This window comes from Castor canadensis, chromosome 8, assembly GCF_047511655.1.
Source record: "Castor canadensis chromosome 8, mCasCan1.hap1v2, whole genome shotgun sequence".
Lineage (NCBI taxonomy): Eukaryota > Metazoa > Chordata > Mammalia > Rodentia > Castoridae > Castor > Castor canadensis.
The window spans coordinates 5,295,771-5,321,841 of NC_133393.1; the positions used below are offsets into that span (position 1 = coordinate 5,295,771).

Below are 26,071 nucleotides of genomic sequence, written 5' to 3' on the forward strand. Positions count from 1 at the left end.
CAGCGTTGTGCCTTAGAAGGGCCTCTATCCTGTTGTATTATTTTCTCTTTGACTTTGTTTCTCTCTTGGATGCAAGGAGGAAGTGTAGAGTAGGGACAAAACCAGAAGTCATAAGTTATGGTGGCTTTAGAATTTATTTAGCATTGGGAAAGCACTGTCTTCCTGAATCACTTTTTGTTTCATTCATTATCTGGGTTACTGAGCAAATCCTGCAATTCAGCCCTAGTTTGGCTTTTAGAGATGTAGTTAATTGAGTGCTTTTATGAATTAGAATTGGACATGAACATAAATGTGTTAAGTAGCAGGCAATGACATTACAAAAAGCAAGAGGCTGGAGAACCATTTTGAGGAGTGATGCAGAAAGATCAGGGGACTGGAGGATAAGCACTTCATATGGCCTTATATTTGAGTTTGAAAATGTTCAGGAAATACTTGGTTTCCAGCAGAACTTGGACCTTATCGAAAAGTAAGTTGCTTTTCTTTCTCATGTGGTAAATATTCTGTTTTCCTGTTTCATTTGCTTAACGAGATCAGGGGATGGTTATTTTGTAATTAAGGAGAGTCTGGTTTGTTCACATTTTAAATTTCATCCACTTGGCTAGTACTAAATCTTAGGATGAGTTTTGAGATTTTTGTCCTTCTACCTACCCATGTGTAAACTTGGCACTAAGTGATTTCATTTTCTTTTTGACCTAGTAAACCAGCAATTTACCAGTACAATTGCTGAAAAGTTCTTGCTCATTTTGGACATAGATATGATGTAGACCCAGTAAGCAGGGAGATAATCTCTCTTTCTTTGAGGAAGCATATCACCTGGCTGGGAGGTTACTCCTGTAACTGTGAGGCCAGGTAGCTGTGTTGGAGCCAGTGAGTGAAGAAGGCCCCTTCATCTTAGGGAGTTAGAGCTTAAATTGGTGACTGTAACTTTAGCCGTACCTCAGCTTCTATACTGTGACATCAGGCCCACTTCATAAAATAGAGGTGTAATCCATTTGAGAGGTTTTTAGCCAGTACATAACATTTCACTGCCTTATAGTTCATGACAACTTTTTAAAAGCCTATTAAGTCACTCACAGGATTGGCATCTCTTTGCCCACCCGTAAAATGGGTAATCAAGCACAGTTTTGCATGATAGGCTTAAAGATTGGGGTCCATATCTAAAACATTCATGACACTCCCTTTCTCATTATGCTCATTTAAAGGGAAACTTGTCTCCTGTCCCATCAGGGTGTAGCTGGTCTGTAGTTACTATCCAGCAGCTGCGTGTGACTGGGGAGCCCTTCTAGATCCTACAACCTCAGTTCTCCATTGTTGTCATTGAGTGAATGGAAGATAGCACATTTCTGTTTCACATTCCAAAAATCAAGCATTCTTACCCATTTCTTAAACTAAATTCTGATGGGAATGTAAACCCCTCAATAAGATAACTAATAAGTTAATTGAAAGGGTTTTTGTTTTGTTTTGTTTTTTGCTGCTGTTTAAATCTGCCATGTTACTTCCTATGGTTAACCACATTTTTTCTTTATATTTCTTAGCTGAAGAGAAAGATAGTTTCTTAAAAATGAGTTTCTTTGATGGGGTAGGGTAGCTCGCATTCTTCCAAGACTGGACAGGTCCACATAAATAAGTGAATAGGTACTGCAAACCAAAGTATGCACCCCCCAAGAGAGAGCACCCCTCCCAATCCTGGAGACACAAGCCAAGTGTTAGTTTCTGGGTGTGATTTTTAAGGTTGAAAATCTGGACTCATATGTGAAATACGGTTACTATTGCCTACTGTAAACCAACCAAATATATGTGGGACTCGTTAGTTTACTGGGACATCCTTTTGCCTCCTGTTCTCTACAGCCACTGTCTTGGTGCTGTGTGATTTCAGAGAAAACTAAAGCAGGTTCTAGCTGTGCTTTGCTCAGAGAAGTCTTTCTTTGGTATTTGACGCTTGATTTTATCAGAACTCCACCAGGTATCATTATAAATGCCTCAGGGTACCCTGCACTGTGAATTTTATACTGTTCAGGAGCACAGAAGTTATCTTGAATTATTTGTGACCTACCAAAACTAAATTGTTGAAACCCTAAAATAACTTCTGCACATTGGTGTGTTTGAGGATGGACTAACTCCCAGCATGGGATTTGTTGTGGGATTACAAAAGAATCTACCAGTAAGTGTGATCTGCCTTGACTAGAATGCCCCTTTCTATAGGATGTTAAGAAAAGTAGGGGAAAGAAGGGATTGAAGAATGAGTTCTTGGCCTCAAACAATGCCACTACTGACTGACCATCTTCTGCAGGTTTTCATATTATGCAAACAAGCCCTCTGGTGCTGGAGTGTAAACAAATGTGACTGTCTCAAGTTACTATGAATTCTTTCCAACCTTCATATCTCCCTGCTCTATCTCTAAAGGTCACCATGCTGAGCTGGAGTCTGCAAAAACATTCACTTTTCTCACCTTCATTGTTTCCAATAGGTGGAATACATGCTGGTGTCTTTTGATCATGAAAATAAAAAAGTCCAGTTGGTCTTGTCTGGAGAAGATGTTCTTGAAACTCTACAAGAAAAGGGGGAAAGGACAAACCCAAAGTAAGCAGATGTACTAAAGAATTGATTCAGCATTTATGGAACCGCTAGAGCTACTTAGTAGACATAGAGCCTTTTCTCAGACTTGTAGAAAGTAGGATGGCATAGCAGTTCAGGGTGTATGCTCTAGTTCCTGGTTGCTGGGTTTCAAGTAGTGTTTACTCAATAGCAAGTTACTTGACCTATCTGTGCCTCGGTTTCCTTACCTGTAAAGTGTAGATACTTTTAACTTGCTGGGACTAACTCCATTAATATATGAAAATAGTACAGTAAGCTAAATATAATGCTGACGTAAAGCATTGCAGAAACATTGGGATCACACCTCCTGGTGCCAGATTAAACTTGTAGATGTGTTTTGTTTGGCTAGCACAATGTTTTAAAAGTATTTAAGAGTACAAGAGGGGCAGAGGGTATGTACTTTAGTTTGTTTCCTCTTGCTAGTCTTTGGAAGCTGCACTGAAGTTTGGACCCCAGCACTGGACTAAAAGCCTTTGAGGCCTCAGTTCATTTCCTACCAAGTGGACTGGCTTTCTCCTAGGTAGGGGCAATGTGCCCTGTTGCATTCTTGGTTGCTTATAGATATTTCAGACCCAGTACTTTTCAGCCATTGTAAAGCTGAGGAGCTATGGAAAATTAACAACCTTATAAAAAGAGTTCTTTGCCTCATTTATACCTAAAATTTAAAACTTCTGAAAACTGATCAGGTTGCAACAATAATAACAAAATAAGATGAAACTAAAAATATTTATCCTCTGTAGCCATCCTACCCTTTGGAGACCAGAGTATGGGAGTTACATGATTGAAGGGACACCTGGACAGCCCTACGGAGGAACCATGTCTGAGTTCAACACGGTCGAGGACAACATGAGAAAACGCCGGAAGGAGGCGACTTCTGTATTAGAGGAAAATCAGGCTCTTTGCACAATAACTTCATTTCCCAGGTTAGCTCCTAAGTCAGTATGTCCTAGCTGGTATATCAGAACTGTAAGGTTATAAAGAGACCAAATCATGGCATGCATTTCACTCTCCGATTCTCATGCTTAACAGATGGTTCATACCTTATATACTACATTTAATAAACTGTTAAGGTAGAGCTGCAACAGAAGTTGTGTGCCAGCCTCAGTTGGTGGTGGTAGCTGTGTGGAGCACTGTGGTAAGAGCACACATCTCAGCCCAGTGGGAAAGACCTGTGACTGCAGTGACTGAGGTGCAGTACGAAGGAAGCATGTCTGCCACGCAAGCCTGATCCAGTGGGGAAGAGCCAAGTCTCCTGGTAACTGTTGGCTGCTCTTGTCATTGGACTTCAAAAGGAGCATTTGCCAGCTAGTATGTATCAGAGCGTTCCAGGCCACAGATCTCAACTCTCACAGTCCTTTGAACTTTGAGGAGGTGAGCACACCTCCTCAGTCTAGATATCTAGCACAGTAAGTAAGTGAGATGTATGACTAGGTAGAGCTGCATTCTTACACAGAGGTACTATGTAAACATAGGCAGAGATATTCACATATGCTAAGCTAAGAACACATTGCAGCAGTATCCGAGCACATCAGAGGGTCACCTGTGTCCCCACCATGCTTCCGATACATATCAAGTGTGAATGAGATGTGTCACATTTGGACATTGTGCTGAAAAAAAGACTTAAAGTTTATTCTCAAATCTCGTTCTGACAGTACATTCCTCTAAGTAAATATAAATAGTGAAGATGTATTCTCAACTTAGAATGAGGTACTGAGCATCCAGAAGGTAGCTCTACCCTGTCACAGGTCTCACTTAACCTATGCTAGATATCTGCCAGATTGCGGAAACAGACACCTCCTCAGAGCTCACAGAACTTTGGGGGTTGGTATCCGTGACCTAGAATACTTTGAACTGTGTTTTTTCTGATGATGAACACAGGCATTCAGAACCATGCTATTAATCTAAGAAGGACATTTAAAATGGGATTTTATTTTTAAGAGCTCCATTTTAACATTAAATACAGAAGTTAAAATCTTGTAGTTATCAAACACCTGGAGATACTGAGTACCTGTGCCATGCCAGACCTAGGCAGTGTGAATATTCCATTATGAGCAAAAGCAGATAGGCTTTGCTCTGCAGAACTGAGGGGAAGACATAGATTAATCAAATACCCACATGATAGAGGAGTATAAAACTGGGGCATGCCTTGAGGGAGAGAGGTGGAGCCCAGAGAGTGTGACCTGGCCATCTGATGAACTCTGGGGATGAAGGAAGTCTTCTCTGAGGAAGGATGATTGCGGTGATATCCAGAGCTCTAGGAGGAAATGCACAGGAAAGCACAAGCTCACTGAGCAGTGGAAGAAAGCAAGTTAGCTGGTATGACCAGGAGGCTGAGAATGAAGTGCAAATGGAAATGGTGAGGCTGGGCAGATTAGGTTAGCTAATCTGAATTTTAATTATGATCCTGAAGGCAGTATGAGGCCTTGAGCAGGTTGGGGTGGGTGGGTTGTGACCTTGGCTGAATAGTGTCATGTTTGCCTTACAGCCTTCATCTGGGCTGTGGCCTGAGAATGGCTGTGAAGCAGGCACAAGGGCTTAGCAGGAGAGAAGAGGGGCTCACTTGGGGACGCACTGGTGGCCTGGATGGGAGTGGGTAGTGGACATTATAAAAGTCGATGGATCATAAAGATTGCAAAATCAGCTAACCTGCCAGAGAGAATCCATGTCCAGGCCATTGTTGTGGGTAATTATTGGGAAAACCTTGGAATGATAGAGTAGCTGCCAAGAAGCAGGCTACAAGTGTATGACAACATTCAGTGAACGTGAAAATCCAGTGTCTTATGTTTTCTTTTTCCTACTTAACATTGAGGGTTATAGCTTCACTTAGCAAACCAGACTGTTTCTCTTACATTTTAAAATTTAGGAATGTTCAGTATTGATAGTAGTAGTCACTCTTTCCGGGCCACAACGTAAAGTATTTGGTCACACCCTACCTGTTTCTTACTTCAATTGAGAATGGCTCTGTATGGAATAGTTGTCACTTTTTAAAAAGGTTTAGCTTCTTTAATCATCATGATGAAAGAGTTGAGGCCAAGGTGTAAGTTTTATTATGAAAATCTGTAATTCTTAAAACTGCTTAACCGTATGTATAACAATGAGAGGTTATTTTTGGACATGTGAACAAAACAAGAATAATTATTAGTTATTCGGTTCTCAGAAACCTCCCCTTACATCTACAGTAAGTGATAGAGTTTCATTATATTACAGGACCATTTCCATCTCTACAGAAAGTTCTGTTGGACAGCATTGGTCTTGAAGAAAGCAGTGCCATGGCTGTCAGAAGGGTCGAGCTCTCTCTCTGCCTTCTCCCTGCCACACAGGACATCTGTCTTTACCCAACCAATTCTGGTTAGACCCAAATCCCCCAGATTTTTTGCTTGTCACTCTCCTAAAGGACTTTAAGAGTACAGGCGTGGTAAATGGTGAACATAGCTTTAAGAACCCCCAGGAGCCTTTCTAGCTAAGAATTGCTTTCCAGACGCAATCAGCAACTTCAGTTGTTGTTTACAAGGTGGTGGTCAGCCCTCGGCACTTTACGTTAAGAAAGGCGGGGATTAAAAATAGGACAGGACAGCCCTGGGTCCCAAACGACTGACCCAAAACCCTGCCAAGAGCCTCCCCCTTTTGCCTTCACTAATCTTGGCAATCTTTGTGCTCCCTCACACCAAATTTAGCACTGACCTTCAAATCCTAACTTGGAAGAACTGGTGGCCTCACTGCAAAGGAGGTGGGATTTGAACTTTACACTTGTGAACGAGTATGGAGCCTTGTTTTCTGTGTTGGAATTAGAACTCTTCTTGAGGTCACGTAAGATAATAGGGCTGGGATTCGGACTTCAGAGGAGCTCTCAAGTAGATGGGGATACCCAAGACACTGCCTAACCTTGAGGTGTATTCCTGAGGAGACCCACAGAGGCAAAAGCTAAGAGACCCAGATTCAAATGAGGCCCGACAGGAGGTTGGGGGCAGTGGTGGTGTGCAAGGTCAAAAGATAATCTGAGAGTTTATAGCTAGTGCAAGAGGCCACTTCAAAAGTCATGTAGGGTCACCAGTAACCCATGACATGTGACTGAGGGACATCACCTGCATGCAGCCAGTGACATGAGAACCTTAGTAAATGCTCTGTGAGTGGAGACTCTGATAAAAGTCAGCATGGGCTGAAATCACAAAAGTTGATGTGGATGCAAGATGTGGAAATGTGTGGGAGTGGTTACAGAGGGTCCAGCATTTACAGGTCATTTGCTTCATAAACCCAAAACCTGGGCTAGACTCTGATAAGGGGAATGATAGAAATGAGATGTTTTGACAGGTCCAAATGTATGTCAAGACTGCAGGCAGTTACTTCTGAAGACAAACCCAGTTATTTGGTTCTTCACCGTGTTGCAGGTTAGGCTGTCCTGGGTTCACATTGCCTGAGTACAAACCCAACCCAGTCGAAGCAGGAGCCTCCAAGTCCCTCTTCTTTCCAGATGAAGCAATAAACAAGCACCCCCGCTTCGGGTGAGTATGGCTATGTGCCAAAATGCCCCTCACTTGGATCTCTACCTCAGAGATGGTATTTTGTCCTGGAAGTCCTTTTTGAGCACTTACTGAATTCTGATTCCTTTGTTCGTCCATTTTCCAAGTCGTCTTTAAAGTCATTTGTTTAGCCAGTGGTCCTCCCTGCTAACGAAAAGGTTCTGTAAACACCTAATTAGGGAAGTTTTCCCTTAGTTGTTCCTTCCTTCCCCCCCCCATCCCCCCCAGTCTCTGTTACCACCAGTATGATCTACTCGTCTCATTCTATATACCGTGACAAGTAAAATATGTACAGCCACTGATGTATTTAAGAGGTACTATCTTCTGTTCTGTTAACCTCTAGGGCTGTTAGGTTGTAGTTTAATTCTTAGGTTTTACATTGCTTCAGAACCTATACCAGCTTGTTCTTGGCTTTGTACCTTGAGTGCTCACCTATCCTGAGCACATAGGCTCCTGACTCAGAGTTGGGGGTGCTGGGACTTCTCAGTGTTCATTTCTTTAACAAGCCTCCATATCTGTATGTGCAGGATCTTTGGGGTGGACAAAGATATATATAGTTCCCAACTTCAAATCTTTGCACGTGTTTAAAGGGAAATAAAAATGTTAAGCTGAAAGAAAAGAGTAGATTATAAGCGATGTCAAAAGATGGTAACAGCAGAGTTCCTTTGGAGAAAATAAGAGTGCTCCTGACTGACTGAGGGCGTTAAAGCAGGTTTCACAGCAGAAATGAGATTTAAGCTGAGTGATCAGAGCACTATGCAGTAGAAGCATAATACAAGCCATAAATGGAATCATAAATATTGTGGTAGTCCCATTAAAAAATATTTTATCAAGTATTTTATTTAACCCAATACATCTGAAATGTTATTTCAACATATAATCAGTATTTTAAGATTAATAATTTTTATTTTATTTGTGCTAAGTTTCAAAACCTGGTGTGTATTTTACTCTGATAGTATTTTTTAATTAGGACTAGCAATATTTTAAGTGCTCAGTGGCCACAGTGTGCCTGGGAGCTTCCAGATCAGACAGAGCAGGTGTCGGTCTTAATCTTGCACACTGGGGAAGGGAAGGGGTCAGGCAGTGGGGCTCTACAGCTGCCTGGGGAAAATGAGTACTTAAATTTGACTAAAATCTCTGGTACTAACGTGGGAAATGTTAGAAACAGAATGACCTAAATCATGGCAGACCATGAGCACCTGAATTTTGGTTTAATAAGTAACGGTGCCATGGCCCAAGGGGTGGGCAGGGAGGGAGTGGTATTCTCATAGAAGAGCCCAGTGTTGATACTAACGCAAGACATCCTTCAGGAAGTCCCTATGGAACGTCTTGAAACATGTTTTCTGTAGAATTGTCTTAGATGTTAGTTTGAGGTAGGATTTCAGTTGATTCATCTGTGTATGGTCAGTTCTTCTTTTGCATGGTGGTTCTCAGGTGACCAATTGACGAAGTTTGGTTGTCTGTTTTAGTACCCTAACGAGAAACATCCGGCATAGGAGAGGAGAAAAGGTTGTCATCAATGTGCCCAGTAAGTCTGCAGAGAAGAGGGGGGGAGGACTTACTGAGTTGTGTAATCTGTGTCTCTCAACTGTGTCTTCTTTTTAATTAATAATACAGTATTTAAGGACAAGAACACCCCATCTCCATTTATGGAAACATTTGAGGATGAGGAGGCAGCCAAGGCTTCGAGGCCGGACCACATTTACATGGATGCCATGGGATTTGGGATGGGCAACTGCTGTCTTCAGGTATGGCTTTAGTTCCATGGAGAGGAGAGGCAAAGTGTCCTCATGTATTTCTCTTTAAAACTTTTCTTTATATATACATGTTTCTCATTTTAAAAATCACATTTTAACCAGGTTGAAATAGTAGCTGGTATGCCTTTCTGAAAAGCAATGAGATTATTTTAGTAAATTTATTTGAAACTGTCTCTTGAATAAGAGTTCAGCACAGAGGTGTGTAATTTTTAATTAACTTTAAATGCAAAGTGTTCCATGATTACGGTCTCTATTCTGGATGCCCAGTTTTTACTGCCAGCTAGTGGCATCTTCTTTCTGCAAATGAGCTGTGATGGATGTATGCCATTAATTTTGTGATCTCAGGGAAATGTGTTTGGACTTTAAATTTTTATATTCACTCAAAACCACCTAGCAGTATAAAGTGAATAAATATTTACAGTATAAAGCCTGTGTTTGCCTTGCCCCTAAATAAGTTACCCAGGAGGTGAAGTAGCCTGTCTGTTTACTCATTTAAAATCTTCTGATTAAATGACTGATGCTTCTGGCAGTGATTGTGCCCAGGTTCACTTAGGACCCACGTGGAGAGCACAGGGCCATTGTGTGACTCTGTCACTGTTCAGGTATTTGGGTAACTCAATTTTTGGCTCAAATTTCTCAGTTTTTGCACAAGAGTTTATATTGAGGCCCCTTCAAGGTCTGCCTCTAAGCTAATATTTATTTCAGACCTAGTTGTTAGCAGCCCTCATTTGATTAAAATCACAGTGTAACCTGAGTAGAAGTTGCACAACATATAAACTTCTAAACTGAGAATTTCAAATGGGGGAATAAAAGGCAGCTTGTTATTATCCAAGGAGATGTTTTTTGAGTTCTAATTACTTCTGCTGATTAGAAACAGCCCTTAGGGACCCATTGCAGGTAAAACCTGGCCCCTTGTAAGGCCCTTCTGGGTTCCAGCCTGATGTCTCTTTAACATAGGCCAGAAGACCAGCATTGTTCCATCTCAAACAGCTATAGTGCAGACATGCATCTTCTTGCACATATACCTCCAGCCTGTTTATTTTGGAAACCGTAATCCAACTGAATGGCCATATCACATTTTTCCCCACTGACTGTGTTTATAGAACATGGCCAAGGAAAAGGGTTTTTTCTGTTTTTCCTGACATATGTAGGTAGTATAAGATAAGTGGTTTCCAAACAAGTACAAGCCAGTAAATTTCCTTAGGAATGGTTGCACTTAATTAAAAAAGAGAACTTTTGACTTTTAACTGCATTATCTACTTTCCTGTCTTAATTACTAGTATTTCTAAAGAGAGCCATTAAGTCCTAATATTTACAGTGCATAGCTTCAAAATTGTGTGAGTGCTATCAGGGTAGCCATCGCCTTTCCTTGGTTTAATATTAAACCACGGTGTTCTGCCATGGAAGCACAGATCCTGTGATACAGTTTACTTTCAAGGGAAAGAGATATTCTTTCCCTTGAAACACTGCATTTGTACAAATGCGTGCGTCTTAGTGGTAGAGGAATAAACATTTTTGTTATGTGAAGATACAATTCTCTATCCTACTTAAGCTTTCTTGAAATTTAACACTGTCTCCAAACCCAATGACATGTCTGTCATTAACAGATCGTGTAAAGTATGTGGCAAATGAACTCCACAAATAACCACAGAAATCCCTGCTTTGTTTTGTTAAAGGAACCAGAAAATTTGCTTGTTATAGTAAACCAGGAAAAAAATAGTTTCAAAGTAATATTTAAGTTTAATGGAATACTTATTGTACAAAACAAAAACCATCTTAACCACATTCAGATTCTTAACTCTTGAGCTGGGCATGGTGGCACACACCTGTAATCCTAGCACTCAGAGGCTGAGGTAGGAGGATTGGGAATTCTAGACCATCCTGGCTTCCACAGCAAGATCCTTTCTCAAAACAAAACAAACAACCCACCAAAGTTTGCCATTTTGGCTTTTCAGGAATTGTTTAGTAGGCAGTAAGTTCATGACATGCTATAACAGGTCTTTCCACCCTAAGAAAATCATGCAGCTTCAAAACGCAGTCTAGGTGAAGTTTAGATTAGGTTTCTAACATCTGCTTTTCACAGGTCCTCCTTCCTTCCTGTTGTCACTTTCCTAGTTTAGATGATGTATTCAAGGGATACCAGAAGCCAAAACTGTTTGCATATTCATACCCTCTTTAAGGTTTAAGAATTTTTTTCCTTTCTCCATTAAAACCGTCACCCGCAGTGATGTTTCATCTGATTTGGTGAGCACGCTATGCAGACAGAGCAAGGAAGGTAGTTACTACAGTCATCTAAAGTAACTTCTGTTGCTGTTGTAAATTCAGTTGCTTTTTTTCTTTACTTTTTATTTTGTTTGGTTGGGATGGGGATTTGAACTCAGGGATTCATGCTTGCAAAGTGGGTGCTCAACAGCTTGAGCCACACCTCCAGTCCATTTTACTTTGGTTATTTTGGAGATGGGGTGTCAAACTATTTGCCTGCACTGGTCTCGGACCATGACCCCCCAATCTCAGCCCCCCAAGTAGCTAGGAATACAGGCATAAGCCATCGGCACGTGGCTAGAGTTGCTTCTTTTCTTAAGTACAGTTTTCTAGTGTTGGTTTTTCCAGGATTTGTTTATGAATTATCTTAAGCCATCTAAGAGATGCCAGTCAAAACACTGGCAAGCAAAAATGTATATCATAGTATCTTTGAAAAACCAAAAAAGTAATATACACTAAAAATACCTAAAAGTTACAGAAGAACCTAGATAAACTAAGAGACGCATGTTCAACAGAATTCACCAGTCAGAATGATTGGGACGGTCTGGTGTGTTCAATCTCAATCCCTGTAAATCTGGTTTTAGGGTCACAGTTTTTTAAGTGCCTCGATATCCCTTTGCTCCTGTGTCCTCCTTAACGTCCTCTTTCCTTCAGGATACTCTGTAGCTAGGTGTCAGACACTGTGCCACAGACTTGCAGAAAATAGCAAGAGAGATCCCTCCTGGAGCCAACATTTCATGTCCTTACTTCACAGTAATGGTTACTACACACAATTTGGTCTCCCAAATTCCTGCCTTCTCACAGAAAGAGCCCTTGTTTTGCTTATCAGTTATGTAATAGACAATCTTCCTCCATCTTTATTTTAACCTTTGAAACTCTTTTTCCTTTATGACCGTGACATAACTCTTCTCCATGTTGAATTAATCTATAATGGCTAATTATCATAGTTTTTAATTGAAATACAGTGGAGACTTAAGCATTACGTGGAAACCAGGAAGATCTGGATGCTACGTTGTTGAAATCATTGTTTTCTTTAGTTGGTCAGCATGTGGACATGAAATGCAATTGTAATTCAACAGAGATTCCCACAGAAGCCGTCTGCTGTTAATGAAGCAGAGCTGAGGCATAGTTAAACTATCAGAACTAAGAGGTGGAGATGTTAACATGAACCTATTCCTTCATCTGCTGTCATTTCAAGTCCTGAGCAGTAAATTGTTTCCCACACCACCACCAAACTTAAACTGTCATGACTGAATAGCAGCACTGTTCCCAATTTGCATTTATGACAAATGTGCTAATACCAACAAATCCTGTTCCTTGCACCTTTCTACACCACTACCACCCTCCCCCATGGAAGGGGGCAGAACGTTTTTATTTAGAGGATTTGTGCTAACCAATTATATGATCTTTTTCTCTGCCTAACTTAAGTATCCTACTTTTCCCCTTAAGGAAGGCTTTCTGGTGGTCTCCCCATCTTCAGGACATCATCATCTGAGCCTAATCCCTAAATATTTCTGCAGCTCACATTTTTCCTCTGGACACCATCCCTGGAGAACAAACCATGTCTGTCTCCTTGACCTCATCGCCCAGGACCTCCCCCTCTCTAACCTTACTCGTGTCTGTCTAGGAATACCCAGACCAAACTCAAGTCCTCCCCCACCTCTGCCCCACTGATCACTAGAGCTGCTGCTTTTGCTGTGGTCTTGCCCTCTTCCAGCTGTTCTCCACACTGCCCTCAGTGTACTTTAAAGCTATCCTTAACGTCTCCCTAATCCTTTTGTACCAAAATTCAAGTAAGCCCTTGAACTGAAGAGATGGGAAGCTGTAGAAGGAAATGCCCCACTGAACTTCACCATGCTACCTGTTTTTCCTAGGAACAAGGTTACTCATCTGAGCTGCCCATTTGTAGTAAAGCATGATTAAATCCCACCTTCCAGTTAAGTTCACTTAAGAAAGCTTTGAGACAACACTCAGTAAGCATCAGTGAGGTGACTGGCCTTGCCCACTCTGTTCTCCAGTCACTTCCCTAGTCAGACTTCAGTGCTTGGGAAGCATGCCAATGACTTTTCGTCTGTAATAACTTGCATTCTTAAACAGGTAACATTCCAAGCCTGCAGCATTTCTGAGGCTAGATACCTTTATGATCAGTTGGCCACCATCTGTCCAATTGCTGTAAGTAGAAAATACATCTTATTTTAAGTACATCTTTGTATAAAATGAGACTGTATTTGCTGAGTGTGCTGTTTGAGTCCTATTAAGTCCATTAGTTCATCTCTGAATAATTTTTAAGTAGTGTGCAGACTTAGAGCTGAGGAACTATGCTATAGACTCTTACTGTTGTTAGTAAAACATGCATTTGCTAAATGTCAAGTTTGAGTATGGCCGTTCTCCTGTTATATCCTCACACTCTACAGGGAGTCATAGAAGTGAATGGGATCCAAGGATTTGGGGTGTTTCAAGTGTATTTAACTTTAAACACAAGCCATAGGCATATGTAGTAAAACTCTGGATTGCATACAGCGGTTCTCTTTCATCAGGAAAAGAATGTGTGAAGTCTTTCAGTGTGTTACGACTGAGTGGCAGGAGCTGACTCATGTTTGTTTTTAGATGGCCTTGAGTGCTGCGTCTCCCTTTTACCGAGGCTATGTGTCAGACATTGACTGTCGCTGGGGAGTGATTTCTGCATCTGTAGATGACAGAACACGGGAGGAGCGAGGCCTGGAGGTAGGAATTTTTCCTTAATATCCCTTTTATTTTTTAAATTTATTTTTTAATATCATATTATTGTTGTACATTGTGGCATTTACAAAAGTGCTTAAGATATATGATAGTTGAATTCATCCCCTCCATCATTTTTCTCCTTTACTTAGTAGTCCTTTTAATCAAGCAGGTAAAATGGGTTTTGTAATCACTTGGAATTTTGAAGTCTCCCTTAAATGTTTATCATGAGGGGATTAGTCCTGTGGGAAAAATAGAGTTTATAAACCTGCCTTTGTTTTAGGTGGATGTGTGGAAAGAAAGTGACTTGTGTGAGGAATCAATTTTTATGTTTTGCTGAAATCTGTGTTTGTTTTAACTTCTAAAAAGAGCAGTGCCTGTTTTCTGTATTTTGGGAGGCAGTGCTGATAGCTGTTTTATGAAAAGGCTCTGGCCACAGCCTGAGTGCTTTGTGTATGATGCTTTCTGCTGTGAAAGCATAATTTGTTGTCAAACTTGGTTTTCCCATATAGACAGTCATGCTTTGCCTAGGAAGGGCAAGTTAGCACCTCTTGTTTGCATGTTGAACTGTGTGCCCAAGGGTGGGCATCACAACCACCTGTGGAGAGCTCCATCCATAGACACCCAGGCCTTCCTAGACTGATACATGAGAGTCTCCAGGACTGCAATCTGGACTTGGGTGGGAAAGTTCCAGGAGTGATTCTGACAATCTTAACCAGGACTGTTGGGCTCTAGTCCTTACGTAATTATTCACAAATTGTTCACCATGCTGTACAAGTAGAAATAAACATGCTTTTATGTTATTATAAAATGTATTTTGATATTAGTGCTTGGGGTGTTAATTTTCGTACCACTTTTTATGGCGTTCACTCATGTTTTTTGTATTGTAGCCACTGAAGAACAATAACTATCGCATCAGTAAATCCCGATACGATTCAATAGACAGCTACTTGTCCAAGTGCGGTGAGAAATACAATGACATCGACTTGACTGTGGACAGAGGAATCTACGAGCAGCTCCTGAGGGAAGGTGAGAGCCCCTCCAGGTTCTGGGTTTGATTGTATGTACACCTTTTGCTCTTCAAAGCACTTTAAACCTTTGCTGACTCCTGGTCTGATTTCTGTTTTTAGTGTGAAGTCTCTAACTTTTCTTATGAGGCTGCTTGTTCCTAAAGTTTCAAGTTCCAAATACTTGTGAGATCTTCTTGACTTTTAGCAAAAGGAACTTACTTTGGAGCTCTGTATCTAGGTCCACATCAGTGCCCAGCAGGCATTGTGTAAGTAGTGAGTGAAACTCTGACTCTCCCCCAGTGTCCATAGGATAAAAATCTTGGGCAAGGTGAGATTATTAAACCAGCCCAGCCATTTCCTAGGCTTCTAGACACCTTCCTTCAAACTGGACTTAGAGGAGCAGCGTCCTCCCCGCAGTCAGTCAGTCCTGTGCGGTCTGTCTTCGCAGGTATCGATCACCTCCTGGCCCAGCACATCGCTCACCTCTTCATCAGGGACCCGCTGACCCTGTTCCAAGAGAAGATCCACCTGGACGATGCCAACGAGGCCGACCACTTTGAGGTATCTCCTCCGGTTCAGGTGCACATGAGGCAGCTCTCTGTACCTGTGCAGAGCTGGTCACAGAGAAATCTCATAAGCATTTCATTGCCTAATGCAGTAAAGAAGTGAGAAAAGTTAAAAAGTGGTTAAAGTACTCTTATTTTATGAATCTTACTGATTGTTTCTTTGAGCCTACATTGTTGTTGTTTGGTAATTTCTCGTTTGCCTCGTGATGAAAAATTCAAACATAAAACACAAAAATAACCTCATCAGTCCTTCAGTGCTGCAGGTAATAACCTGACTTTATTATTAAACACTTGCTGGTTTGTTTTCCAACAGGCCACACTCAAGACAGTCTTAAATTGTGCCTTTTGTGTTTATAAATTGAAAATTAACTGGAGTAGACAGTGAACAGTCTTCCTCATTAACTAAATACCACATCATCTTAATATTTTCCTGAGGGTGTGGAAAGTGGGTTCACCCTCTGTTTTTTTTTATTGCAGAACATTCAGTCCACAAATTGGCAGACAATGAGGTTTAAACCCCCTCCTCCAAACTCGGATATTGGGTGGAGAGTAGAATTCCGGCCTATGGAGGTGAGACATACACACTGGCAGGAAGTGACTCAAAAGCCCTCTTCTGACTTCTTGTGTCCCTTCTGGGGCTCTTCTCAGAAGGATCTGCATTAACCTAAGGCAGTAAGAATCCAAATGTGTCTGTTAAAAGCACGTCCAAAAGCCAGTGCCCGGGGGAGAAGGAGGGTGGATGATTTCTTCAGTCCAGGCAGAGGGCTTCCAGCTCCAGATGAGGAAGAAGAGATGACTTGGAAACAGTGTGGTCTGAAGAGGGACAGGGTGAAGATCAGAGCCATGTAGTTGGTGGCTAACATCCCTGGGCTTCTGCTTGTCTAGGTGCAGTTGACGGACTTTGAGAACTCCGCTTATGTGGTTTTTGTGGTACTGCTTACCAGGGTGATCCTTTCGTACAAACTGGATTTTCTCATTCCACTGTCAAAGGTGAGGATGCCTTTCAATACAGAGGTGGCCATAGATACCTGTAGGTATGTTAACTCACTATGTACACTTCATCTCCAGTCTGGCTTCATGCAGAATTTACCCTTCAGGAAAAAGTGTTCCTCCCTTCACCTTGTTTTTCCTCTTAAACCTAAGCTTCATTTCTAGAGGTTTTCCCACAGATCCATGTCATCACCCAAGAATCCCGTCGTATGTAGTGTTAAAATTAGGATGGCAAGGGAAAGGGTAAGTGCTAGAATTTGGGGAAAGTTTTCCTCAGTTCAAAACTCGAGTTGTTTTTGGAGGATGTAGATATCATTGGATATCAGAAAAACAAATCTGAATTACTCGGCCCCAGTCTAACAAAAAAACAGAAGAGGAGCTTTCCGGAGGAAGGCAGCAAAGTTGTGTGTCCTGGGCAGTAGCTGAGTAAGTTGAAGCCCTGGGTTCCTGAGCCCATGGTTGTCTTGGCATGAGAGTTGCTGGAAATGATGGCCAAGCAGGGTGAGAGCTATGCTGCAGTGGGCTCTGGAGAATTTATGCCAGAGAAGTGGAGCAGCCTTGTCACAGCAAACATGGAAGGAAGCATAAAACTGTTCAGCCTCAGTCTCTGCCCCAGGAAACCTCACCCCCTGGTCTCTCCATAGGCGGTTTGCCAGCTTGTCCCTGTCAGCTCACGGACATGCTGAGGGAAGTCTGGCTATCAGCCTGTCCATGCCTGCTGAGCATACCCAGGCCTGAGATAACCTGTGGAATTCTGGGGACCTGTGATGCTCCTATGGGTGTATGTGCCAGGAAGATCAAGTCTATCCAAGACAGAGTCAGTGAGAGCTGCCAACCTAAGCCTTTGCTTATAAATATAAATAGATCTCTGAAAGCCACCAGAGAAATAAGAACAATAAACAGCCATGAAGAGAAAGTCCCTTCTTCCTCCCTTGGTGGAGGGTCCTCAGTGAAACAGCTGACTCAAGAAACTGAAAGGAATTCTTAAAGAAATCCGAGTTAGTGTGCTAAAGAAATTTCAGAGAAAAGTCACCTCCATAAAATAAACAAGCACATGGACCAACAAGCATCTGGAGCATAGGAATTCTTAGAAGCAAACACTTTCAAATTCAGGATGCTCACCAGTAAAACGGGTGCTACTGAGGGGCCCAGTTAATTGACTCGGGAAAACAAATTAAGATTTCATCCCAGCAGGAGAGCAGTGAAATGGAAATTGTGGAAAACCAACGCGTGGAGAATTGCACTGGAAAGTTTGTGTTTGTCTAATAGTTTAGAAAAAGGGAATAGTGTATAAGAGATATGAGATATAAATAATAATTAAGGATATAATGGACAGAATTTGTCCTTGACATAAGAGTTCATTAAGGATCAGACAGAAATACTAGAAGAACCCAAATCTAGGAATTTCTGAATCTCCAAAAATGAACTGGATGGGACAAAAAGGATACTGCTAAAGGAAAAAAAAGGATTATAAGGGGTCTCCCATTCATGAGGCAAACCTTCCAAAGGCCCCAGAGAACCGTCACATGGGGTCAGGTTCCAACATACGAGGGTTTTTCCCTCCACTTCTATTAGCATATATTCATTGTACAGAGGGATTTGTTTTGATAATTCTGAATAGCCTTACATTGTGCACTGTTTAGCTCATCCCCCTCCATCTCCCCGCCCCTACTGCCACCCCTCTCTACCCCGCTTCAAGTAATTACAAGAAGTTTCATCATTGTGTTTCCTATTTGTATTTGAAGCCCATCAACCATATTCCTTCACCTTCATCTCTTCCTTTCACCCTCCCACAAGTGCCCCCCCACTGTACCTGTTTCACAGTCCTGTCTTTCATGATTAATTACCAAGTCAATGTTCAAAGGGGTTTCTTGCTGTGTCCCTGCTTCAGATAAGATATGCTTTGCTTTGGTCACTCAGCCCCCTCTGTTACTCTCCCTCACCCCTTCCCTCTCACCTCCTGTTATTCAACAGCTGTCAGTACCCACAGTGTGTCCTCTACCAGCACAAATGTGAAGTATTTCAATATTAACTCTATCCTTCTCTTTTCCTTTCCCTTCCCCCTAAGTTCCATAGTGTAGTTCCACTGTTGTCAACATGTCCTACCTGAGATGTGTACACATACGAGTTTGTTGGGGTTTTTTTCTTGGTGGCATTGGGAAGTGAACTCAAGGTCTCAGGCTTACTAGGCAAGCGGTCTCCTACTTGAGCCACACTGCCAGCCCAATTCTGGGTTTTAGAGGATGCAGACATTCATACTTAGCATCTCAGAAGGGGATGGTGGTCAGTGAGGAATGGGAGGTACACTTTAGTGCTAGACATTTAGGGAAACAATACTTTGGGAACTACTGTTTGAAAGTAAAGAGAACTGGGTCAGGGTGAGGCTTGCCTAATATGTGCAGGGTCCTTAGTTCTATCCCCAGCTCTACAAAATAATAATGTAGGATATATTTAATCTAAAACTAAGTTACTAAATTTACTTCCAAACTGCTGGCCAAAAAAGGTGAGGAAAAGAACAAAGAAAACTTAAGTACCACCAGAGTGGGAGTAAGGTGAGAATGTTAAGACAGTATACCCCACAAAACATAAAGTGGTGACAATAAACTGAAAATAAATTTGAATAGACAAAACTCATTACAATGCAAAAACAGGCCAGGCATAATGGTGCACGTCTGTAATCCCACTAGGGAGCCTGAGGCAGGAAGATCACATCACTACAGGATAAGAAGAGCCATAGGAGAATTAAGTGCCATGGTTAATAGGTACAGCTTGTGTTTTCAAGTGCTCTGGGGAAGATGTGTAAAAATACCAAGACAGAGGCAGGTGGGTTTCAATTTTAAGGCCATGCTAGTCCACGAGCAAGTTCTAAGCCAACCTGGCCTGCATACATAGCAAGACCCTGCCTCACATGCACACAAGAGAGAGAATTTTAACTATTGCAAATTTAAAATGTCTTTCCTAATAGATTTTTTTTTCCTAGTCAAAACTAGAATGACAGATGGGTAGAAAAGTGAATGACGTTGGGATTCTGACAGAACCAGTCACTAAGGAAAAATCTTGGCTTTAAATCTTTTAAGAAAAAAACTGAAAGTAAACCTAAGCAATTGATCTGAAGAGCAATCATAAAATATACTTTTAAAAAGGAACTTACATAAAGCAGAGATTAAAATAAAACCAGCAATCTTCATGCACTTTTATTAAGATTAAGAAGGAAAAAAAAAGAAAAAAACAGATTCCACCTCAGCCATGGTAGAATTTTTCTCCTAGAAGTGCCTAGTGTGCCTTAAAAAACAAAGCAGTAGAGCTAGAAGGTAGCTTAGTGTTAGAGCACTTGTCTACCTAAAGTTCCTGGGTTCCATCTCTCACTACAAAAAAAATTTGTATTTAATGAGAAATAAAAATCAAAGCAGTGGCAATAATAGGTCTCCCACACACACAGTGAGTGTGGAGGGAGGTAAGTAATCAAAAAAGACTTTGCACCTTCCATCCCATTTTCGCCTGCCCTGTGTCTGTTTTATGCATTGAGATTCCACCTAAACTAGGGTTATAGAAAATAAGAGACTTCTGAAAAACTTTAAAAGGTCTGCTTTGAGGGTCTTAAAAAGTCATTGCAGAAATGAGAATTCCACAAGTATAAAAAGATTTTGTGACTTCTATGAATGAGTCACCTGGGGGCACATAGCACTGGTCACCAGCTGCCCAGTCTGACAGGCAATGGACACTTTTCCTTCCCTCCCTCAAGTGAAGCCACCAACCCCAGTGTCAGGCAGGAGAGGCCATCAGGCGTGAAGTCAAGAGGATTTTAACCCTGCAGGTCTCTCTTGCCCTGGGACCTTTGAGCCACTGTGCTGTGTAAAGAAGCCACCATCTGCCATCCCAGCCCCTGAGACTTCTGGCAAGGCTCAGTCACAACGGTGCTTTGAAATGCATGTGTCCTACATCAGTATGCTGTTGTTTCATTTTTTTTAAGTGAGCTTCTCTTAATTTCCCACCATTATTAAGAAGCACAAACCAATGTGCGGTGAGCGGCATAGGCTCATATAAACTGTTCTTTCAACCAGGAAGAACTGGAGGGGAAAGAATTCTGTTTTGTTTTGTTTTGTTTTGTCTAGTTAGTCTAGACAGGGTCTTGCTTTGTATCCCAGGCTACAAAGCCTGCCTACTGAGTGCTGGGATTATAGGTGCAAGCCCCCCTCACCTGGTTCAAGGTGGGGACAAAATTCTTAAGTTAGTGAGGCAGGCACTATAACCTTTGATCAAAAATGTCTTGACTTAGTCATGATTCTTTTTCTTCCTTAGGTTGACGAAAACATGAAAGTAGCACAGAAAAGAGATGCTGTCTTGCAGGGAATGTTTTATTTCAGGAAAGATATTTGCAAAGGTATGACATTCACTTGGGTTTATAGGGTCAGTTTAGGCTGCAACAAACCACCAAAGCCTCTCTGCCCTCTCCTCAGCAGGTGGCAACGCTGTTGTGGATGGGTGTGGCAAGGCCCAGAACAGCTCAGAGCTGGCAGTGGAGGAGTACACTCTCATGAGTATAGACACCATCGTCAATGGAAAGGTAGGGCCTGCACAGCACCCTCACCTGTGCACCAGCTGGCAGAGGGCTTCACATGTGTCCTCTTCTTGTAGGAAGGTGTGTTTCCTGGACTCATCCCCATTCTGAACTCTTACCTTGAAAACATGGAAGTGGACGTGGACACCAGATGTAGCATTCTCAACTACCTGAAGCTAATTAAGAAGAGAGCCTCAGGTACAGTAGCTTTCCCCTTCTTTTCCTGACTCCCTATAACCAATGTTCAGTTCCTAAAGTCCCTTTAAGTGCACACTTTTTCACGTTTTAACAACTCTACAGTTGGATACACCTTATATGTAATCTTTTACATATGAGTAGGGTTTTTTGTTTGTCGTTTCTATCCAACTATGTTGATTGTACACCACTGTAAGTTCTTGAATGGCTCTAAGTAACTGTAGTTAAATGAGCTGCACAGCAGGATGTCTGGCTCTTCAGCCTACCTCTGTCCATTGACGCCCTTTCTTTGTCAGCTTTAGGAGATGACATTCACAGTGCTTGACTTGTACCTCACAGATTGCTGTCACCTGCAAATGTTTATGCTGACCACTAAGTATCAGCTTCTTTAAAAATACCTCCATTACATTGTCCTAATTTTTTTTTTTCAGGAGAATTAATGACAGTTGCCAGGTGGATGAGAGAGTTTGTTGCAAACCATCCTGACTACAAGCAAGACAGTGTCATAACTGATGAAATGAACTATAACCTTATTTTGAAGTGTAACCAAATTGCAAATGAATTATGTGAATGCCCAGAGTTACTGGGGTCAGCATTTAGGAAAGTGAAATATAGTGGGAATAAAACTGACTCTTCCAACTAGACATTGTGCAGAGAGAAAAGTGCATTACTCATTCATTGAAGAACTGACTGCAGTACTGTGACTCAGCCCAAGTGTAAGGTGTAAAGACCAAATGGTAGACGTGCAGTGTTGTCTGAGCCAGTGGCCAGACATTGCCTAAGGCTTCTTCAGTAGGTAAATCTAGAGTTTATACAGTGTACATGTATATAGTAAAGTATTTTTATGATTAACAATGTATTTTAATAACACTGTATCTAAAGTCATTGTGAACTGGCTTGTACATTTTTGAATTCTTACTCTGGAGCCACTACTGTCTAAGCAGTTTTGTAAATGTAATCTACTGGTAATTGTACCATACCTGCATTCCAGAGTTTAAAATATTTACTGTAAATGTTCCTTTAAAGACTACCTGGGACCTGATTCACTGAAATTTATCCCTTGTTGATTTTTTTTTTTTTGAGTCATCTCTTTGGTGTGTACATAAAATCACTGGAATCCACAGAAGTGCTTCAAGGGCAATTTTGGATTCCTGGCACCTTATCCATGGTGTTTCTTTTCAGTTAGAATAACTAACCACTGGTCACCTGGCCCCAAGCTTTCACTGCTGAATAAAACCCATTGCACTCTGATGACTGTTGTACAGGACCTGTCCTTTATTTGTTTACATATGCAGATTCATTAAGTCCAAAGACAACTCTGTAGGAGGAAAAGAGAATTACCCAGAGTCCAGGTGTGAGAATATCGGGAATGATTTTTGGTTGTTGTTTTAACTAAGAAGCGGGAAAAATCATTTTTCTTCTTGTGCTTACCACAGTCTTTGCTTGTCACCTGTTCTGCTTACCTTCCCTGTAAAACTCATAATCATGAAATGCACTAAGTTTTGTGAATCAGGACCCTAAATGTTTAATTGTAAATAATTTAACGTTCAGATAATCCTTATAGCTTTGTGTTGAAGTTTTCTTTTTTCCCCAATTAAAAGTCTTAACTGCTTTTGAAATAACTATATTGTAGATTATGCAAACCTTTATAGACATAAATATTTAAACTGCAATGCTAATTTTAAAAGACTGCAGTAAAGCTGCTGCAGCTGAAACTTTCTATTTCATGTATTTTGGAGGGTGAAAGAGTGGCCTTTATCTTTGCCGTTTGCTCGTGTAAATCAGGTTGTAAAAAGGTGGATAAACTTAAAATGCTTGTAGTATGAGGAAATAAAAGAATGGAATTAGAATTCAAAAGATCCCGGGTGTGTATGGTTCTACAATTAAAGGGATGTTAGCTGAGTTGGTTTTTTTTTTTAAATTAGCCCAGATTCTGTGAAATGATTTCTTCATCATTAGAAACCTCGTACTTTTAGAAGGAAGTCTTGTGGTGAGGACAGACAGATGCCCCATGTCCCTTCACAGCTGTTGTCAGCCTCTGTGGGGAGGGGACACCTTGAAGTATGGCTGATTTACTGCTGTGGCCTGGAAGGGAAATTCTTTTACCCCAGAGCTTCACTGTGCTGGGTCGTTGGTGACATGGGGAGCAGCAAGTGACTTGGGTGTCTTGTGCACTCCCCAGTCTAAGCCGGAGACACTTGGACTGGGAATCAGCCAGTCCTGCCAAGAGCTGTTTTCAACCCACATCTTTAAATTCATATCCAAAGTCCCCTTACCCCACTTTTATCACTAAGTCCATGAAATAACGTGGACAGTGCATGTTTCTTTTTCTGAATGACCTAGTACAGTGCTTACCAAACTCATCCACAGAGGAAACTCTTGGGGTCTTTTTTTTGGCTCAGCGAGTCTGACCTGGGGCCTGCATCTCTGCACTTCAACAAATGCCCAAGTAACAGTGGCACTGCTGGTCTGTCTGCCAGCCCCCGAGTAACAGGGTGACATCACTTTTTCTGTAAGTTACTGACAAATCAGTCTAAAGGCACCAGTGGCCTTTCATTTTAATATCATGGTAATCTTTCCCCAAGACAAAGTAAGTCCCTTAGGGTTTTGTGAGCGTTACCATCTGAACACAGCTGAGGAGCAGAACTATAATCACCAAAAAAAGCAAAAGATGCTTTTTCCCTGGCAAAAATAGCTATGGCAAGCCCAGGCTCTCAGACCCCCACCTAGAACACACCAGCTCTTAATGGCTTCTAACCCAAGGACCATCTGCTGGTCATGTCTCCTGGTCTCAGGATGCCTCTGCCACTTATCCCTCTCTGAGACTCCTGCTGAGCAAGCCTTGGCCTCCTAAACCACTCCCTGATAGAAAGACCAAGAGGCACGGAAATCCAGGTTATGCCATAGGTGAGATCATGTCTCTGGAGCTGATGGGAGGTTTGGTTTCTTTTTTTTTTTTGGAAATGAAACCTAGCAGAGAAAAGGTGGATATAACCTGCAAGGCTCTTGTAGTGCTTACCCAAGGGGGAGGAGGGGAGCAAGCCTGTGATGCCAGGGCCTTTCAGAGCTGTTCATCGGGGGACCCTTTTCATAACAGTGAGAATGCTGTGTGGTTGCATGGTTTCCAGACATCCTGCTAACAAGTGTTTCATTGCGGGGAAGGCCTCCACACTCCTTGAAGACCCTGGGTTCTACCACAGCAACCTCTCCATTACACATTTGTGTAAATACTTTCCCTGTAAACACTGACATAACAGAATACCACTGACCTGGTGACTTCAATAGGTATTTCTCAGTTTTGAAGGCTGAGAGTCCAAGATCAGGTGCTGGCAGATGTTCCTCTTTTTTTGGGGGGGGGGAGAGGTGGTACTGGGGCTTGAACTCGGCCCAATCTTGCTAGACAGGCACCCACCTGAGCCACTCCACCAGCCCAGGTAACTGCCTTCATGTCTTCTGACCTAAGGCCACACCTCCAAATACCATTACATTTGGAGTCAGGCTTCAACATAGGTAATTGGAGAGGCACAAACCTTCAGTCAGAAACAAGGAAACGGCGAGGACAGGACTGGAGGTGAGACCTTAGTGGTGGGCTTAGCTGGGAAGTGTTTACTCCTTGGACTTGCATTTTCATGGTAAGCAGTGGCTGAAACTGGCTGGATAATCCCTTCCCTCTACATAGTCTAAGAAATGAAACTTAGGCATGGAGCTGCGCTGGAAAAGAACAATGTCCTATATGATCAAAATAAACTGCCACACCACACAGGGATGAGTCAATCTGGGGGATTCACAGTATGCTTATAAAGTCACTGAGCTTACACACCTTTTATTTCTGTTTTACTTCAAACAAAAAAGTGGGTAAAAACTATTCCATAAGAAAGGGGGCAAAAAAACTTGCACCAAACCCATGTGTGTGTAATAATCACATTGTATTTTTGAGACAGTCTCACTATGTAGCCCAAGCTGACCTCCAACTTGAGGTCCTTCCTGCCTCAACCTTCTGAAGGCATGCACCACCACTTCAGGCTTTATAACTGCATTTCTTATACCTTCTGAATATGTGTTCATCATGGTGTCTCAATGAAAGCAGTTTAAAGGCTTACATCTCAATCAAAAATGCTGTGTTCTGAAGTTCCTAAGAGGTTTAGCAGGACTGGGTTCAGACAGGACACAAGAACTTCTAGAATAAAAGCAAGAATACAGACTTGAGGGGATTCCAAGATGGCGGCTAGAGGGAGGAAGCAGAAAGCGAGCCTCCTATAGTGAAATCTTGGAGAGACTGGAGACACACTTTGCAGCATAATCACTGAGAAGAGGCATAACTTTGATCCCTCCACACCTCCACCCGGCGCAGAGAATCTCCACTTCACATTAAATGGAGAAACCAGGAGGGCCCCCGGGCCGCCAGTCGCCAGTCGCCGGCGCCCAGACGGCTTGGGAAGACGCGGACCAGAGAACAACCAAATTACACCTGCAAGCTGAAAAACTTACTGAAACTGTACTGCATTTGAACTTGGGACACTTGTGGGGGGTTTTTTTGTGCGTGTGTGTGTAGTTTTGGTCTACTTTATGCGTCCCCTTTGATGAGACAACTACAGAACAACATCTGAGGCACCATCTCCAGGATTGGAGACTGAGACGGACACCAAAATTATTAAGACAGAAACTTCATTGCATTTGAACTTGGAGGTTTTTTGGTTTTTTTTAATTTTCTATTTTTTAATTTTATTTTAATACATTTTTATAAGTAGATTTTTCTTTCATTTACTTATTTTTTATTTTTATTCTTAATTTTTTAATTGTTGATTTTCAATCCTCTCTCTGTCTCTCTAATGTCTGTTCAGCTTACTGTCGATTAGTACACTAAAGCTCCCTGTTTATACCTTTGAAACCTTCTTGTCTAATA

At 41.8% G+C, this 26,071-nt stretch overlaps 1 protein-coding gene across 3 annotated transcripts in view; it reads left to right on the forward strand.

Moving 5' to 3' along the window:
• Positions 1–23,025, forward strand: part of Gclc (glutamate-cysteine ligase catalytic subunit) — a 39,494-nt gene extending 16,469 nt beyond the window's left edge. Inside the window, exons 2-16 of one of the 3 annotated variants that reach the window (XM_020184934.2) lie at positions 2,468–2,580; positions 3,336–3,518; positions 6,981–7,094; positions 8,582–8,640; positions 8,730–8,860; positions 13,229–13,303; positions 13,739–13,855; positions 14,740–14,878; positions 15,308–15,420; positions 15,903–15,995; positions 16,311–16,415; positions 20,715–20,796; positions 20,873–20,979; positions 21,051–21,171; positions 21,600–23,025. In XM_020184934.2, coding sequence (XP_020040523.1) covers positions 2,468–2,580; positions 3,336–3,518; positions 6,981–7,094; positions 8,582–8,640; positions 8,730–8,860; positions 13,229–13,303; positions 13,739–13,855; positions 14,740–14,878; positions 15,308–15,420; positions 15,903–15,995; positions 16,311–16,415; positions 20,715–20,796; positions 20,873–20,979; positions 21,051–21,171; positions 21,600–21,811 — 1,764 coding nt within the window. In that variant the 3' untranslated portion in view covers positions 21,812–23,025. The remainder of the gene's footprint in view (positions 1–2,467; positions 2,581–3,335; positions 3,519–6,980; positions 7,095–8,581; positions 8,641–8,729; positions 8,861–13,228; positions 13,304–13,738; positions 13,856–14,739; positions 14,879–15,307; positions 15,421–15,902; positions 15,996–16,310; positions 16,416–20,714; positions 20,797–20,872; positions 20,980–21,050; positions 21,172–21,599) is intronic. The other 2 variants (XM_020184935.2, XM_074081919.1) reach the window with 2 other exon arrangements.
• The last annotated feature ends 3,046 nt before the right edge of the window (positions 23,026–26,071 follow it).